At 35.5% G+C, this 13,226-nt stretch overlaps 1 protein-coding gene and 1 long non-coding RNA gene across 3 annotated transcripts in view; one reads left to right on the forward strand and one right to left on the reverse strand.

Annotated features, from left to right (window-relative positions):
* Positions 1-5,196, reverse strand: part of LOC128642846 (ficolin-1-like) — a 54,460-nt gene extending 49,264 nt beyond the window's left edge. For both annotated transcript variants that reach the window (XM_053695688.1, XM_053695687.1), the window contains exons 1-2: positions 5,096-5,196; positions 1,640-1,753 (exon numbers count right to left, since the gene is read on the reverse strand). In XM_053695688.1, the coding sequence (XP_053551663.1) occupies positions 1,640-1,753; positions 5,096-5,165 (184 nt within the window). In that variant the 5' untranslated portion in view covers positions 5,166-5,196. The remainder of the gene's footprint in view (positions 1-1,639; positions 1,754-5,095) is intronic.
* On the forward strand, positions 1,675-4,143 carry LOC128642848 (uncharacterized). Its single transcript, XR_008399719.1, has 2 exons — positions 1,675-1,779; positions 3,692-4,143. It is a non-coding gene; the product is annotated as an uncharacterized LOC128642848 (long non-coding RNA).
* Positions 5,197-13,226: the final 8,030 nt, after the last annotated feature.

The raw sequence follows: 13,226 nt of genomic DNA on the forward strand, positions 1-13,226 counted from the left end.
AGAGTTTTTTTGTTTTCTTTTTAAATGTTTGTAGAAAATGTGCTGTGTGAAAAAGGCAGGGACAGGCTGTAAATCATTCTTCCCTGTGAAATACTTATCAAGTTACTTATGTAATCAGAAGCCTCTCCAAACACTTGTTTAACTACTTGGCTGCCCTTATCCCTTACTTGGTTAAAAAAAAATGCTATAAGTCTGCATGAGTTGTTAACACTTACTGTATGTCACATTAAGTGTTAAAATCATCCCATGTTCATTTACAGACTCAGTATTAGTGGTCTTGTTTAAAACATTTGTTATGTTTTATGCAATATAGCTTCTTCCATATTTTATATAAATATATAAAATTTATATACATACCCTGAAAACTACCTGGCTCCTACATTTTGAACATATGTGTCCAATCTTTTAATACATATATATATATATATACTAAGTTTATAGGGATTTGCACTCTCACCTTACATATAAAGAGCCAGGGTCTCAGGAGTGTAAATATTCAATTTCAAAAGCATGGAACCGCACTCTCTAGACTTATAGCAACAAAAATGTATTTTGTGTAGTGACGTTTCGGGGAGCCAACTGTCCCCTTCCTCAGACATTTTCTTTCATGATTCAAAAAGAGCATATAATTTTAAATGTACTTCTTTTATCTACATTGCTTTATTTTCTTGGTATCCTTTATTGAAAATAATACATAGGAAGACTCAGGAGCTGGAAGCTAGCTGCTGATTGGTGGCTGCACATATATACCACTTATCATTGGCTTACTGATGTGAACAGCTAGCTCCCAGTAGTGCATCACTGCTCCTTCAAAAAAGCATACCATGATAATTAAGCAAAATTGATAGTAGAAGTAAATTGGAAAGTTATTTAAAATTATATGTTCTACCTGAATCATGAAAGAAAAAATTGAGGTTTCATGTCCCTTTAACACATCAATAGAACATTTTGTTAAGAAGCAACAATTGCAGTGTATGTATGTGTGTATATATATATATATATATATATATACATATACACACATTTTTTTGGGGGGGGGGGGGGGGCGGCAAAATGTATCTTCGCCTGTGTAACCAAAAATCCTAGCTCCGGCCCTGAGTCTAACATAGATATAAATGAATTAATTTAGTACATATTGAGTCACATGAGTTACAAGCATAATGATATTATCTTGTTAGGGTTGCTAAGCGACACTCTGAGATTCTAATTTCTTTCTAAACAGTACAAAGCTGCTGAATGTAAAATAAAAATGAAGAAAGGGTTAGGTCATGTGATACACATTACTATATGTGTGTGCAGCTGTAAACCATAAAAGGAAAGTATGTGAAATGGTTGCACAATGATAGATATTATTTTACACCAGACAAAAAGTTTTATGCTCTATGGGTCATCGTTAAAACCACAAATGTGAACTCTTCCTATATTGTTTCAGCTTTCCCATGTACAGTCGGTTGTGTAAACATTGTTTTATCTAGTAATAATTTGTCCCTTTAAGCTTCAGGAGACTGTGGGGTAAATGTTTATGAACTGCTAGGAAAGTTATTCAAATGATTTCTCACCAAAAGTTCCTAAAAAATGAATGAGGAATTTGTATAAATGAGTCTCTATAATCCTTGTCTTGCATAGGGGACAGACTCACCTTTCTCTCCAAATGACCCAGGTTCTCCTTTTTGTCCAGGAGGTCCCGGAAGACCAGGACATCCTCTTAGTATGGTCAGCTTGTCAGATTCCCCAACTCCAATGATCTTCACTTCTGTTGGTGTAGACCACAAGAGAAAGGTAAATAAGATTTATAATCACTGACCTTGAAAAAAACAAATACGAGATAAAAAAATCTTTAAAGGGACAGTAAAGTCAAGATGAAAGTTTCATGATTAAGATAGAGCACGTCATTTCAAACAACTCTCCAAATGACTTCCGTTATCAAATGTGATCATTCTCTCGGTTGAATAATAAGCCTAGATAGGGTCGCAGAAGCTCAGGACTGAGTAGGTGTCCTTAGTACTCTATGGCAGCAGTGTTTGTTACTACTAGAAACATTGTTGTACATATTGCTGCCATAGAATACTAAAGACACGTGCACACTCATGAGCTCCTGTGAAAGTACCTGGGCTTACTAATCAATAAAGGATATGAAGAGAATGAAGCAAATCTGTTATAGAACCAAATTGGAATGTTGTTTAAAATGTCATTGTCTATCTGAATCATGAAAGTGTAATTTTGACTTTACTGTCGCTTTAATTAATGTTTGTCTAATTTGAGTACATTAAATGCTATTAGAGTGTATTAACTTCTTGTTATCAGTTGTCCTATGAAACATTAGGATACAATAGCATCTAAGATACAATAACTTCTAAGACAACAGCTCTGTGGTTATACATTTATAGCAACATTTTAATTAACAGTTTTCTTTGTTTCCTCTAAAAGAGGATGTTTAAAAATGTTTTTTAGTTTGTTCTTTTTTGTTTTATTTTGTTTTTTAATAATTTTCCTGCCCTGTAATAAACCAAAGTTTTTTTGTTTTTTTTAATTAATCTTCTTGTCATTTTCAGTCAGTTAGGGTTGGAAAGTACAAAATTAATTCTGCTGTTTTCATGTCAATATATATTTAAACAGCTATTATGTTTTCAGTTTCTATCTATCTATCTATCTATCTATCTATCTATCTATCTATCTATCTATCTATCTACCTATCTATCTATCTACCTACCTATCTATCTATCTATTTATCATCTATCTAGTATCTATCTATCTATCTATCTATCTATCTATCTATCTATCTATCTATCTATCTATCTACCTATTTATTATCTATCTATCTATCTATCTATCTATCTATCTATCTATCATCTATCTAGTATCTATCTATCTATCTATCTACCTACCTATCTATCTATCTATCTATCTATCTATCTATCTATCATCTATCTATCTATCTATCTATCTATCTATCTATCTATCTATCTATCTATCTACCTATTTATTATCTATCTATCATCTATCTAGTATCTATCTATCTATCTATCTATCTATCTATTATATATCTATCTATCATCTATCTATCATCTATCTATCTATCTATCTATCTATCTATCTATCTATCTATCATCTATCTTCTATCTGTCTATCTCTCCCTTAGCTATCTATCTATGTATTTATCTATCACCTATCTATATAAACAGTATACTGTATATAAAGGTTTTTGAGTGCATTGCCTTTTTAATGTACTGTACATAAATAAAAGACCATCTGTAAGAGCTGCAAGATATTTCCCTGACTGTAGGATTTATTCCAAAAGTTATTGTGTGGTTTTCCATTGGCTTTGCATGAATTAAACTCTACCAATAATTTTCATTGAGAGAACTTAACAGCAGCTATTCGATCCATCAGAAATCCATTACACAACGGTTTTCAAATGATTTCTGGATAAATCTAATTCAACAGCCTTGATGTTTTTCGGCCCTTTGAATGGTATAACTTGGCTGTTCACAACTCTTACTTTTAATGTATAAGTGAAGCATTCAAACCTTCATCATTTCCAAATCAATTAACTGTCATGTTTTACTTTGTTTTGATTATATTTCTCTGTATAGGTGTGTAGGTAAAAGCGTTGTGAACAAAAACAGAGAGAAAGCCTGTTTGTTTATATTTTCACGTTGACCTCATTTTCCTGTTTTAATTTATTTTTCAGAATTAAGGAGTCTGGACAAATTTAAATAACCATGTATCACATAGAGTGAAATAGCATAAAAAGAATTAAGACAAAGACAAGAAAAAGTGTACAAGTAGTATCTGGTTAGTAGGTATTCAAAATATGATACTAAAAAATTGCGCCTTGAAAAAACAAAACCATGTAGGAAAACGTACGTTATGGAGGACGGCACATCACCAAGAGGAGCAAAGAACCGTCATTAAACACGGCAGTGTCTCTGATCAGGTCCGGTCAAACTAGTGTCAGTAAAGCAAACAATATAAACTATATCAGTTTATTATCCGGAGTAATCCTTTCTTTTATGTTTTGCCACTGGTTTTGAATGCCCCGAGTGAATGTTATATGTGCCATTATATTGCATGGCTTTTAAAGTTATTATAAAAGATATGTGAATAAATCTTTATAGAAGAGTTCCTGCTTTTTACAGGAGAGCTTATATTTTAAGTCATATCTTGGAGTTATCATTGCTCCCCCTTTGTGAGTGCTATTCGTGTGATTTGAAATACATTTTGGATCACAGTACCACGCAGTATTCTTTTCTCTTTGAGGATACTACATCATACACCAAGTCTAAATAGCGCTATTCAAAATATATTTGGATATACGTATTTCTGTTTTGTATTTCCTTGTTGGCATTGGATGTACAGTATGTGCCATAAACGTTGGTATGAGAATACATTTGTGTTTGATATACGTTTGTAATTGTCAACAACTGTAAAGAACTTTCTCAATAGGTCTATTCTTCGGTTATGGGTTTCTTTCACTCCCCAGTGAATTATAACATAATCCAGATGGCAGACGGCCCATAATGTTACAATACTGATCAGGCGATTAGTAGTCAGTTTGTTTTGAGACAAAAAAGAAAAACTGCTCCCATTTTATAAATGACATTATAAAAGAAATCATTTTGTAAAAAGTAGAGATGTTTTTAAGAACATATCATGGCTAAGTCTAAAAGATATTTTTTAAATCTTCAGTTGATCTTTAAAATTTTTATAAACACCCCAATATCTTTATATTAGCACTTTGTGTGTTACAACTAATATACAGTTTTAGTTTGGAATTTAGATCTCCTACAGTTTTATATGTCACTTTTATCTATGTTTATGTGGAGTGTAATGAATAGTTTGAATCAATAAACAGACGTCCATTACATTAAATGCAATTTTATCAAAATTGTTCCATAGGACGTTTTTCCCTTGGGTTTAAGTTTGAAAACACGATACACAAACGATCACTTTTTAGAGTATGACTTTTACCATTTTTATGAGATTCTGCAGCTTAAAAACCAAGATGAAGGGTGTTAGGATCTAAAACATTTGTCTGACTAAAGAAGAGTTAATAAATGTCTTCTCCTTGTCTATATGAGTATCAGTCACTTACCTGGGCAGGAGTCCTCAGATTTAGCGAGAGGGGTCACTAAGCAGAATACTGCGAGTGCTGTAGCCCACATGGTGCTTACGAATGTTCTGTCTCGTGTTTCCTGCAGATGTCTTTGTAGTCTGAAGATTGAATAGTGGAGTTAAATAACAGACTCCACCCAATGCAAAGTCCTCCCCTTTATTACAGATTGTTCCCTCTACAGTTTATTTATCAGTTGTAACTCTACACTTGCCTAAGACATAACCCCAGTATGGAGACCGAGGGAAATATTAGTACTACTCTTTTTTGTATCCCGTTAAAACAACCTACAAAATATTGGATGCCAAAGAAATGCAGCTCACCAGCAATATTTAATATATATTATAATATAAAGGTTATCGTCTGGAGATTAACCAGAGGTCTACTGGTCATGTGGAAAAATTGAAAGCATGGATCTCCTTTCTATTACCGATTAAATCCTTATTAATTGCTGGTTTTGACATAGTAAATCACCTTGAATTTCATGTACAATATAACAGTAAAATTTAAGTGCACACATAAAAAATGATAAGAAACAGGGGAATCACAGGCTTTTCAAAATGAAAAGCATCTTGATATGTGCCATAAAAGCAAATTCTGTAACCTGCTGCAAATCAAATAGCTGGTTACAAAATATATATTTTTATTTACCTTTCCTTTTTTTTTAAATCCTTTTTTTTTTTTTTACACACTTTTTTAAAAGTTTTGATAACATCTGCCTAATTTGTTTGAATGCAGGATTTTCACTTAACCAGTTATCTTAATTTGTAAAATATTAATAATTTGATATCAAATATGTTGTTTTATTATTTAGTTTTTTTCAAGCATCTAGACACTGCTAATATTATCAATCATAAATTAAAATGAATAAATCTGGGGGGGCGGAGCTAACCGCCGTACTGAATGGTTGCAAGCTAGAGGAGCTCCGCCAAGACTTTTGGCACTAACAGGGTTTAAAGTCACCTACCTACTTGTAACTAGACCTACAAACATCTGCAATGTATCAGAGACCTGGCGAGGCTATGAGAGCGAGTGATTTAACACTGTGAGTGCAAGCTTTGGAACAGAGACACATGGCGATGATAGGGGCCTACCACAATATATACAGCCTAGCTGCGTCATCTCCTAAAGAAACGAGCACCCAAGATATTGAGACTTGCTGTTTTGTGAGACCCTGATGTCACAGTGAGGGAAATCAGATCCTATACCCCTCAAGCTACCATTTCAATCAAAAGAGAGGAAAAAGGCTTTTAGCCGCTCATGAATATGCATAACAGTGTCTGCATGGATCTGGCAACCCCCCTCTTAGAAGCATTATGTGACCGGCTCGACAAACACCATGAGGCACTCGTGGATACTTTGAAAAACGCAATCAGCGCTCCTTACATTACGGACACAACTGAAGACTCATACAATGCCACGACAGATGCTTTCTTTAACCTACTTAGCATAGCAGTGCAGCACCGGGACATCGGAAATCTTCAGTCTGTTGCAAAGCCGGAACGGAGAGACCTGGATTCTGCAAAGATCCCAGAACTTCCTCAAGTCACGGATCTGGACTCAGAGTTTGTCTTGGGACTGCAGATCGTGAGCCTTACCTACACAGAGGAGGGATCTACTAGCGTCTGTTCCCAGAGACCCCTGACTTACCTACTACAGCATTCTAAGGTATCCCAATATCGACTCCGTTTATCTTGGCCTCCTTTTGCTGAACGACCAGATAGCTGCACACCGTTCGAACCAGCACACCCTCTTTTCACGTCAAGGCCTGCCGATAATTTGATTCCCACAAGAACTGGCATCGGGTAATATAGCGAGGGCTTCAGAACATCCACAGTGTGTCAACATTCAACACTATTGATTATCTCACACTGCCCATCTCCTGGTGTTTTTGTTTTGGTTGTAAAGTTTGGTATTTAAGCTGTTATATATATATATATATATATATTTTCCCTTCAATATGCTCTGTATAGCCTATTCTACTTTAATTGGAGACTTGATTTACTTTTGTTTGAACATGCTGCATATCTGTTTATTACTAATGAACAAATAAGAGACCTGTTTTAATTTTACAGCAAGATCATTACTATCTGCTCTAAGAATTACATCGGTTATGTTTACTATTAGACCTCCCTAAGCCACAAATTTGCATTCTTAGAGGTTTTCTTCTTATCTTTTTTATTGGCAGGACTATCTGCACAATAATTAAGACTTTGATGTGGTTTATAATACTTGCCGTACTATGTACTTCTCCTCTGTTCTTGTACTCTACTCTGCATTACAGGTCTCACTTACATAGGAGATCCCTGTGTCCCTTCCTAATTCATCCTTCAGTTTATATGTCACTGAAGTAATTTTCACTACAATTAATACTCCTGGGGCTCAACATAGGGTACAAACACTTTATATAACTCACATTGATATATACCTATAGACAGAAGGTCCGTTCTCTAAAACTACAAACCAAATGCCTGAAGTGTGTCTCTGCAAGGCTAGTTAACCAGAGATGATTCCTACAGGTCTCCTCCAACTCATTTAGTTAGAATAGTCACAACTCCATACAGAAAGACGCTAAGCTCAATCTATATCCCATACATCACTATATGCTCAAAACTACACATAGATTCCACACAATAAGTTAAGAATTCTCCATGATATAAATCTCATTTATATCATTCATGCACATTCTGCCTATTATTTACTAATCTGATATCATATAGCCCCCACAGTACTTCCCAATGATAGGACATACCCTCTAGTCCTTGTTCTTGATACCGGGAGCAAACACAAATACACATCATACACAAAGTATTCCTACCCATGTTGGTTCTTATTGTGCGCTCTCTCAAGTCAGCTCTCAGTGCCCGTTAAAGTTTGACCACTTATTAATTGAAGCTACACTTTTACGCTATCCAGTAACATTTCTTATGCAATTAGACTCAGCTATAAGCAATAACCATATTATGGGAGGCTTAATCCTGTGTGCTACCCGTTAAGGGGTGTCTTATAAACCTAGTTAACTTTAGCATGATACATGACCTCCTAGCTACATAGCAAGCATATTAGCTTTCTCGCTGATTTATTGTCCAGCTCTAAACAGTTTAAGGGTCCTGTTACCCTACCTTTATATATTTAAATATCTGCTTAACTGGATGTAGGAGGATATTATGAATCTTGCTGGATGACACCTCTCATATTACTATACGGTTAGCTCAGTGGGAGTTACCTGGGTTTGCAACCTTATTATCCTACTCCCTTACTACGCCTAGTAGAGGATAAAGAGTGATATAGAGGCTGCCAAATGAACAGAGAGATACACTGCTGTAAAATGTAGAGTGAGCTGTACTCACTCTCTTGACAATTATAAATCCATAACATAGGGTTATAGATATATACAGGTAGCACTTCCCCTGACAGACGTTCATATTTTAAAGGTTAATCTTAAGTATTGGTTACACTTGTTACTGTATGCTGATTACTTATATTGTTTATATGTGTCTCTTTTAACATAGTATGCCATCGCAACCGCACAATGCTTATATAGTTTTCACTACTGCCTTTCATATCACAATAAGCAGCCTATACCCTATTATTCAGCATGTTCAAATTGATCCCTATTTACGGTTTACTAGTGTGATCTTTGTCCCCTCAGAACTAGTTCAATATTACTAAAATGATATCTCCTTATGATAGCTAACCTAGGGGTGCATCCCCCAATCTCTCATGGGTACTGACCACAACTCCCCTGACATTCATCCCTCATATTGGAATTCCTTACATCATACAATTAATTAGCCCCGTAGCCGGTGCCTACCTAATATCCTAACTAGCTCCGCCCTCCCCTCTCCCCTTCATGACGAGCGGCTCGGGTCCGCTGAATCCCCTCCCCCATACAGTCAGGCCTACGGGAGGCCTGACAAAAGCCAACTCCCTACCTCTCCCTATTCTCAGCTTTTAGAATACCTCTTATCTTGAAGTAGGGACCATTAGTTATCTGTTTCGAAAAAAAAAAAGAGGCTCCATTCCTATATGTTCCAGTCACATATGTATTATACACATCGTTTTACATTCTATACTCAAGGTCACAAAGGTGGTACTATAACTTATGTCAACTCTTACCCCTCCGTTATTGATCTAACGATATCTCATGACATTGACTCTTATCTCTATATAAATATTGCACTGCAAAGGTCTAGATAACGTGATAACGAATACTACATTAGTGCACCAATATGCCAGCCCTTATCTATTTTTTTTTCTCTTTTTTTTTCTATTTGTTCTTTTTAAATGTGAAATGTATACACATCTTGTTTACTTCTGTTCCGTGCCTGGACATACGTTTCATTGTATTGTTTTATTCAATGCCTCAATAAAAAAATATGTTGGAAAAAAAAAAAAAAAAAATGAATAAATCTCACTTTAAGTTGTTTTAAAGTTTCTAAATGTGACTTGAGCTATATTGTTATTTAAAAAAAATAAATAAAGTATCAATTTTGAAGTCAATTCAAAATCGATTACTTTATTTATTTAATTTGTTTTCACAGCAAATTTTAACATTGAAAAGAACCCGTAAATAAACAAGAAGTTCTGCTCAAAACAGGCCAAATAGGTATTCAAGAGGCCGAAGCGGCTTATTAAAAAAAAAAAAAGAATTATGTTAAAAGCAGCACAAATGTATTTTCCAATAGATTGTAATGCTGAGGTTGACTTGTTTTATTGTTCACGTTAGTAAAGATATTTAAATCATGTGATTTATTTGCAACTGGAAGTAAATTTTAACTTTCGTGATTCAGACAGAGTATGGTTTTTCCAGTTTACTTCTGTTATCAAATGTGCATCTTTTTTGTACCCTTTTTTGAAGCTTTGTTCCTATCCATGGGAGCATACCGAGGTATGCTTGAGAGTGTGCATATATTGCAGCTGTGTTCGCGCTATTATGATGGTAACAATGTTATACATATACTGCTCAAGACACGTTCACACTTCTAGAACTATTTCAGTATTCTGTCACAAAAATGAATAAGGTTTAAGGTACCAAAAGGAAGTGGTGCATTTGATAATATAAATAAATTAGATTATGTTTTTAATCTTACTCTTGTCTGAATAACGAATTCAATACAGACATCAGAATGTTCATTTATAATTACAGTGAAGTGTTTGGACATTTAAAAATATGTAAATGACAAAAATATATAAAATTGATATTGAAAGAATTTGAATCAAACACTTTAGGCAATCATCATTAATACTGAATAAATTACTTATTATTTTTAATTTTGCTTTGTCATCTTATAATTTGCTGCCATGAATATCAGTAAAAGTCTTTATAAAGAAAACAAATATACTCCTACAAAACTAAATAAGTACATTTTTCTCATACTCATTATTAGGGACAAAAATGACTGCACATTTTTTTTTTTTTTAAGGATAAGTTGTAAAATGTCTGCTTTATTTCTTCCATACAAAACACTTATCCTTAGAATTATGTCAACCAATCGTTTTTCTGTTCGTAGCAAAAATTCCTATGAGGATGAAACAAAATATTTTCTGACTTTAACAAAACCTAAAATATTTTTTTCTCATTCAAATGACTTACTTCATTGAACTAATCTCCTTTAAACTGCACATAACAAACAAAAGAGGGGAAAGGTCTATAATAGCAGCAGTAAGAAGAATGGATCTTTAAACAGACATAAATGTCTCTCTACATTTGCATGTATACAAATCAGCTGCATTCTTTCAGGAGTGTTTGTATTTAAATCAGTTTCTGCTAATCAGATTACAATACATTTCTTGTCACACTTATCTTCCAATCTAAACTCTTGCATACAAAACATAATATCCTCAGGGTCTTTGCAGAAATCCACAATTATTTCTTCAGTTAATAGATTTCACAGCCCAATACTGCACTTTCTCACCTTGTGTCTGATTTGTCTTCCATAGGAAACTATAGGGATTGCTGCCTATCCGCCCCATCACCAGTAATTACAGATCTTAGCAGTGCACCAGTGCATTAGTTTCACTGTATTGTAATACAAGAGGGTTGAGTTTCGGTTGACACAAGTAAATTGTATTGTCAGTCAATACTGTCTAAAGGGATCATTTACATTACACTTTCACTGCAGACAGCGATGCTGATTTTAACATTCTGCCAGTGTCAGAGAAGTATCGTATCCCACAGTAAAGTGAAATGCCTCTTAGAGAAACTGCCTTCTAACTGTGATAAGATCCCTTTAGAATAAGTCACCTGGAATCTTGATTGCAATGCAGACAGCTTTATAAGATAGCGATATTGTGGTGATGCTTGCAACATATATTGCAGCTGTGTTCTGTTGAAGATAAATCTGAGACAAAAGCCTAGATTTAATAATACTTATAACTCTGGTCAGACTGATTTTACCAAAGTTCATAAATATGGGGGGCATGAACCATTCACCATGATCAGACCGGGGTGATTGACAACCTTTGCTCCTGCACAATTTTGTGTATGAAAAGTTGTCTCAGTTTGCATATATATCGCATCTGATCACTTTTGAAGAAATTTTAAAGGTATGATCATCAGATATGTAAGAGTACCAACTTTCAAAATGGTGACTATAAGGACTATTCTGCCTTTTGTTCAGCAAAGGCATTATATGTCCACAATAGACTTACAGGATGCATATCTTCATATTCCGATTCATCCGGATCACTATCAGTTCCTGAGATTCTCTTTTCTAGACAAGCATTACCAATTTGGTGCTCTTCCTTTTGGCTTAGCGACAGCTCCAAGAATCTTTTCAAAGGTTCTCGGTGCCCTACTCTCTGTAATCAGAGAGCAGGGTATTGCGGTGTTTCCTTATTTGGATGATATCTTGGTACTAGCTCAGTCTTTACGTTCTGCAGAATCTCACACGAATCAACTAGTGTTGTTTCTTCAAAGACATGGTTGGAGGATCAATTTACCAAAAAGTTCTTTGATTCCTCAGACAAGGGTAACCGTTTTAGGTTTCCAAATAGATTCAGTGTCCATGACTTTGTCTCTAACAGACAAGAGACGTTTTAAATTGGTTGCAGCCTGTCGGAACCTTCAGTCTCAGTCATTCCCTTTAGTAGCTATGTGCATGGAAGTTTTAGATCTTATGACTGCAGCATCAGATGCGATCCCCTTTGCTTGTTTTCATGTGAGACCTCTCACGCTTTGTATGCTGAATCAATGGTGCAGGGATTATACAAGGATATCACAATTGATATTCTTAAATCCCAATGTTCGACTTTTTCTGACTTGGTGGTTAGATCACCATCATATAATTCTAGGGGCCTCTTTCGCTCGTCCTACCTGGACTGTGATCACAACAGATGCAAGTCTTTCAGGTTGGGGAGCTGTTTGGGGATCTCTGACAGCATAAGGAGTTTGGAAATCTCAAGAGGCGAGATTACCAATCAATATTTTGGAACTCCGTGCGATTCTCAGGGCTCTTCAGTTTTGGCCTCTGTTGAAGAGAGAACAGTTCATTTGTTTTCAGACAGACAATGTCACAACTGTGGCATATGTCAATCATCAGGGTGGGACTCACAGTCCTCAAGCTATGAAAGAAGTATCCCGGATACTTGTTTGGGTGGAATCCAGCTCTTGTCTAATTTCTGCGGTTCATATCCCAGGTATAGACAATTGGGAAGCGTATTATCTCATTTGTCAGACTTTATATCCGGGAGAATGGTCTCTCCACCCAGATGTGTTTTCTCAAATTGTTCAGATGTGGGGGCTTCCAGAAATAGATCTGATGGCATCTCATCTAAACAAGAAACTTCCCAGGTACCTGTCCAGGTCCAGGGATCCTCAGCCGGAAGCAGTGGATGCATTGACACTTCCTTGGTGTTATCAACCTGCTTATATTTTCCCGCCTCTAGTTCTTCTTCCAAGAGTGATCTCCAAAATCATCATGGAGCAATCTTTTGTACTGCTGGTGGCTCCAGCATGGCTTCAAAGGTTTTGGTATGCGGATCTTGTTCGGATGTCCAGTTGCCAACCTTGGCCAGTTCCCTTAAGGCCAGACCTTCTATCTCAAGGCCCGTTTTTCCATCAGGATCTCAAATCATTAAATTTAAGGTATTTAAGGTATGAAAATTGAAC

The sequence above is a fragment of the Bombina bombina genome, chromosome 12 (assembly GCF_027579735.1).
Source record: "Bombina bombina isolate aBomBom1 chromosome 12, aBomBom1.pri, whole genome shotgun sequence".
Taxonomy (NCBI): Eukaryota; Metazoa; Chordata; class Amphibia; order Anura; family Bombinatoridae; genus Bombina; species Bombina bombina.